Source organism: Mirounga leonina, unplaced genomic scaffold (genome assembly GCF_011800145.1).
Source record: "Mirounga leonina isolate KUSES-001 unplaced genomic scaffold, KU_Mleo_1.0 Mir_126, whole genome shotgun sequence".
NCBI classification, from domain to species: Eukaryota; Metazoa; Chordata; class Mammalia; order Carnivora; family Phocidae; genus Mirounga; species Mirounga leonina.
The window spans coordinates 27,190,197-27,196,196 of NW_023270314.1; the positions used below are offsets into that span (position 1 = coordinate 27,190,197).

At 46.5% G+C, this 6,000-nt stretch overlaps 2 protein-coding genes across 2 annotated transcripts in view; one reads left to right on the forward strand and one right to left on the reverse strand.

The window, feature by feature from the left end:
* The window catches only part of LARP4 (La ribonucleoprotein 4), a 204,937-nt gene that overhangs the window by 126,481 nt on the left and 72,456 nt on the right, over nt 1–6,000 (reverse strand). The gene's annotated exons all lie outside the window — the stretch shown is intronic.
* The window catches only part of FAM186A (family with sequence similarity 186 member A), a 76,195-nt gene that overhangs the window by 52,575 nt on the left and 17,620 nt on the right, over nt 1–6,000 (forward strand). Inside the window, exon 5 of the mRNA XM_035002902.1 lies at nt 1,878–6,000. This exon is cut by the window's right edge and continues 235 nt beyond it. Within this exon, the coding sequence (XP_034858793.1) occupies nt 1,878–6,000 (4,123 nt within the window). The remainder of the gene's footprint in view (nt 1–1,877) is intronic.

The window sequence follows — 6,000 nt, forward strand, 5'->3', positions numbered from 1 at the left end:
TGTACAGGTTATACTTTTCTGTTTCTCTGCATGATCCTTTTATGTTAAAAACTGGACATTTTAGGGGCACCTGGGTGGCTCAGTCAATTAAGCATCTGACTCTTGATTTCAGCTCAGGTCATGATCTCAGGGTTGTGAGATCAAGCCCCACACTGGGCTCCACACTGGACAGGGAGCCTGCTTGAGATTCTCTCTCCCTCTCCCTCTGCCCCTCCCCCACCTAAAAAAACTGGACATTTTAAATAACATATTATAGCAACCTTTTTTTTTATTTTTTTAGATTTTTATTTATTTATTTGAGAGAGAGAGCATGGGGGGCGGGGCAGAGGGAGAAGCAGGGTCCCCGCTGAGCAGGGAGCCCAACGCAGGGCTCAATCTCAGGACCCTGTGATCACAATCGGGGCCAAAGGCAGACGCTCAACCGACTGAGCCACCCAGGTGCCCCCTATAGCAACTTTAGACTCTGATTTTCCCTATAACCTCCAGGGCTTTTTTTGGTCCCTTTTTTGGTTTGCTTTTTAGTGACTTCCCTGGACTAATTCAGTGGAGTCTGTCTCCCCAACAACGTGTAGTCACTGATATTTCTGCTCAGTTATTCTTTTATTCTTTTTTCATTTTGTTTTTATTTTAAGGCCTGAATTCCTAGGGGTCACCTTTGGGTCAGCATAGCTTAGTGGTCAATAATTGGCCCATCATTAAGTGATCCAGATTGATTCAGTAATGGGTCTGTGTATGGGTTAAGGAAGTATTGTTTTAGACAGTGCCCCTAAGCATGTTTTTTTCCCTGCTTTATTCCAGATCAAGTCAGCCCCTTAGGCGGTAGAGCTGTCAAACTTCACAGCCTGCCTCACTTTAGTAGAACCCTCAGGCCACTGGGGGGGGGGGGGGGGGGAGTTAGAGACAGAAGAAGCTCCAGGCTAAAATATCACAGACTTCCACTGTTCTTACTGAAGTTTAGTAATTTTTCTTGAATTAATGCTTACCAAATTGTTGTCTAGCTTTGGTCAATTTCCAAAGTCCTAAAATGGTTGGTTTGGGCAGCTTTGTCAAGCTTTATCATTGCTTTTTTGGGGGGGAAATGTGCTTAGTTTCTCATTCAGCCATTCTAGAAATCCCTTCAAATGTTTGACTTTTGTCTGCTCTTTTTTGACTCTTCTGAAAGAACTAAGATTAAGTGTGATTCAGAAAAGTGAGAAAAGAAAGGCAGAAAGCCAAGAAAGAAAATGGAAAGCACCAAGCATAATCAAAGCCAAAGGAAAGTTTTGTTATATCTAATCCCAAACTTGTAACTGAAGGTAAATTGAGATTACAAATAAAGAATAAAGACTAGTTTGGAAGCAAAAGTTCTAGGTGATTGTGGGAAGAGTTACTCTTTTAAAAATAATACTATTTAGGGGTGCCTGGGTGGCTCAGTCGGTTAAGCATCTGCCTTCGGCTCAGGTCATGATCCCAGGGTCCTGGGATCAAGCCCCGCATTGGGCTCCCTGCTTGGCGGGAAGCCTGCTTCTCCCTCTCCCACTTCCGCTGCTTGTGTTCCCGCTCTCACTGTGTCTCTCTCTGTCAAATAAATAAATAAAATCTTTAAAATAAATAAATAAAGTACTATTTAATTTGGAGGCAAAGCTTTTTTTTTTTTATGATTTTATTTTTAAGTAGTTGCTACACCTAATGTGGGGCTCAAACTCACAGCTCCAAGATCAAGTCACATGCTCTACAGTCAGGTGCCCCATGGGAGCCACGGCTTTCTGATGAATCTTTATCCTATAGCTATCTATAAATTTTGGCTAAATTCCTTAGGCTTTAGCATAGATAGAGCACAACACAGAACAAGAAATGCCATCTCATTATTTTATGTTTTATGGGTTTTTTTCCTTTAGCATCTAGAGGTACTCTATGGAAATCTTGGAAAGAAAGAGTTATAAAGCGACCTGCAACAGCTCATGCTTTAAGACCAGATCAGATAATTAGTGATGAATTTGCAACAAATACAAAGGTTTCAGAAATCCAAGATATGCTACAGGAACTCATAAACACTACGATGTTCAATAAATTGGAAAACAATGCTATTAAATATATATCATCAACGATAATAAACCTTTCCAAAGCTTTGAGTACACTAAATGATGAACTAAAAGTTTCTAACCTCCAGAGTGCCAATATGTATATAAGTGAGACAAGTGAAAAAGAAAAAGAGCTCTCCCTGAAGATAATGCAAGAGCTCAGTGAAAAAAATGAAATGCTTCAGCAGAAACTTCAAGATGCAGAAGAAAAATATGAACAATTTATTCGGTCCAAAGGTATTTTAGAACCCCAAGTAGGTATAGCATTACCCACATCAACCTTGAAAGTGTTGCCTGAGCTTTCTTCACAATCATCCAGTAGCAAAGCTGACACAGAAAACAGTATGGATGATATTTTGGTTAAAGAATTTGAAAATATTATAGATGGGACCCAAACAAAAGGGACCAAAGGCTTGGGGATCAAGTGGGACTCAGCTATTTCATATACAGCCCCAGTTGAAATGACTCCAGATTTAATTGAAGAGCGATATCCTTTACTTGAAAAAAAACCAAAAAAGTCTTCTGAAGATATCACTGAAGATAAGATATCACTGAAGAAAAGTGATGTCTATCAGAAAGATGGGACTGACCAGTATCAATCACAGAAAAAACAGCAAACTAAAGGCCCATATATGCATGAGACCTCTGGATTAAATGTGAGTGATGATAAAGGTAAAGAGAAAGACTCAGAGACCAAACTTGATTACCATTTGGAGCTACAGTCACTAGAAAAGAAGAGAAAAGAAATAAAATCCATTTCCGAAGACAAATCAAAGTCATCCACTGATTCAAGAAGTCAACATGTCCCTGCTGATTACCCTTCTACTGACACAAAAAGCCAAGGTGGCAGAAGTGGAACAAGTAGTATATGGGAACAATTCAGGAAGCTCAAGCCTGAGTATTCACATGACAAAAGCCAGATTTCTTCAGAGAATGAAGAGGAACCCACAACTGAGTCAATGGACAAAGAGAGCAAAAGTGAGATGAGTGGCCAAGCAGAGCAATTTGGGTTCACCCAACTTGGTTATTCCTCTGAGAAAGTGAAAACAAAAGGAAAGAAACACCACGTCACTTCAGAAACCACCACAAGCAAACAGAGAAAAACCGAAGAGGACATATTAGTCCTCACCAAGAAAGTCAAGTCTCACGGACTTGTGAAGCCAAAATCTAGGGTAGCAGAAGAGACTTCAGAATCTACCAGAGCTCTAGGAAGTCCAGACGGTAAAAGTGAAGAGAGTAACCTAGAAGAATTTCAAAAAGCCGTAATGGCTTTCCTAAAAGAGAAAATTGATAACATAGGAAAGCCTTTGGATAAAAAGACTGTGCCAAAAGAGGAGTTATTATTAAAAACGGCAGAGGTTGAAAAATTAGGAATCATAAAGGCAAAAATAGAGGAATATTTCCAAAATGTGGCTGAAACTGTGACAAAAACCTTGAGGAAATACAAAGATATAAAAAGTGCAGGACAAGTTGGAGAGAAACTTATGAAACGAAAAAAAGAAGTCTCAATTATGCCAGGATTGCATTTTCAGAAGCCCATTAGGGCAAAGACTGAAATTAGCACATTACTGTCATCTAAGAGCATGGACCCACTAACTGACAATTTGATACAAATGATCTTGACTGAAATAGAAGGGGAAAGAAATGCTCCAGTAGCCTCAACAGTAGGGAGAGACCCCAAGGAAAAGGAAAAACATAGGCGGGAGGAACATTTGCAAGAAGGTCAAGAAAAAATATTTGGTAAGGGTCTCAAACACCAGTTGCAAGAAGGGAGTTTTTGGAAGAAGGGCTATGAGATGATAAATAAAAAACTGCAGGAGGAAGAGTCATGGCTCCAGATGAAGGAAGGAAAGCAAGGACAACAGAAGCAGAAACAGTGGCAGGAAGAGGAAATGTGGAAGGAACAGCAGAAACAGAGGATGCAAAAGCAGACTGAACAAGAGGAGCAAACACAAAGAGAAGAGGAAGAAGATTATCAGAAGTCAAAACAGCAGCAGCTGGAAGCATGGAACCGAAAAATGGAAAAACAAGCGGTGCCCCTGGAGAAGGAGAAGGGACAGCAGAAGAGGCATGTTCAGAAGGAAATGAGACATCAGGAGCTGGAAATAAATTGGGAGAAAGAGGAGAAGCAAGAGCCAAGGAGAAATGTAGAGGACCATGAAAGGCAGAGGCAGAAAAAAACAAAAGATCAGATGAAGATTAATGAGAAAAACTCCGAAGAACAAGAAAAGATGTTCAGCCAAACTTCAATGACATTGTCTCCCCGGTGGAAGACCATACCGAAAGCAGCATACCAGTTACACCAAAGAAAAGACTTCCATGGGCATCTTAAGGCATTAGACATTCTTGCTGATGGAAAGCAGCCTATACCAACCACTCCTCCCTCCACAAAATCACCCTCACCTGAGGCCCTTCCAGTTTCTGGACAGTATCCCACAAGGTTCCTCACTCTAACTCCTCAACAGGCCCAGGCACTGGGGATGAGTCTCACCACTGAGGAGGCCAAGGCACTGGGCATCACTGTCACCCCTCAGCAGGCCCAGGAACTGGGGTTCACCCTCACTGATGAGCAGGCCCAGGCACAGGGGATCACTCTCACCCCTCAGCAGGCCCAGGCACTGGGGATCACGCTCACCCCTGAACAGGCCCAGGCACAGGGGATCACTCTCACCCCCAAGCAGGCCCAGGCACTGGGGATGACTCTCACCCCTCAACAGGCCCAGGCACTGGGGATCACTCTCACCCCCCAGCAGGCCCAGGTACAGGGGATCACTTTTACCCCTGAGCAGGCCCAGGCACTGGGGATGACTCTCACCCCCCAGCAGGCCCAGGCCCTGGGGATGACTCTCACCCCTCAACAGGCCCAGGCACTGGGGATGACTCTCACCCCTCAACAGGCCCAGTACCTGGGGTTCACCCTCACCCCTCAGCAGGCCCAGGCACTGGGGATGACTCTCACCCCTAAACAGGCCCAGGTACTGGGGATGAATCTCAGCCCCCAGCAGGCCCAGGAACTGGGGATGACACTCACCCCTGAGCAGGGCCAGGCACAGGGGATCACTCTCACCCCCCAACAGGCCCAGGCACTGGGGATGACTCTCAACACCCAGCAGGCCCAAGCACTGGGGATCACTCTCACCCCTCAGCAGGCCCAGGCACTGGGTATGACTCTCATCCCTCAGCAAGTCCAGGCACAGGGGATCACTCTCACCCCCCAGCAGGCCCAGGCACTAGGGATCACTCTCACTCCTGAGCAGGCCAAGGCACTGGGGATCACTCTCACGCCCCAACAAGCCCAAGCACTGGGGATGACTCTCAGCCCCCAGCAGGCCCAGGCCCGGGGGATCACTCTCACCCCCCAGCAGGCCCAGGAACTGGGGATGACTCTCAGCCCTCAGCAGGCCCAGGAACTGGGGATCACCCTCACTGATGAGCAGGCACAGACACAGGGGCCCACTCTCACCCCTCAGGAGGCCCAGGCACTGGGGATCACTCTCACCCCTGAGCAGGCCAAGGCACTGGGGATCACTCTCACACCCCAACAAGCCCAAGCACTGGGGATGACTCTCAGCCCCCAGCAGGCCCAGGCCCGGGGGATCACTCTCACCCCCCAGCAGGCCCAGGAACTGGGGATGACTCTCAGCTCTCAGCAGGCCCAGGCACTGGGGATCACTCTCACCCCTGAGCAGGCCCAGGCCCAGGGAATTACTCTCACCCCTCAGCAGGCTCAGGCACTGGGGATCACTCTCACCCCTCAGCAGGTTCAGGCACTGGGGATCACTCTCACTCCTGAGCAGGCCCAAGCACTGGGGATCACTCTCACCCCTCAGCAGGCTCAGGCACAGGGGATCACTCTCACCCCTGAGCAGGCCCAGGCACAGGGGATCACTCTCACCCCTCAGCAGGCTCAGGCACAGGGGATCACTCTCACCCCTCAGCA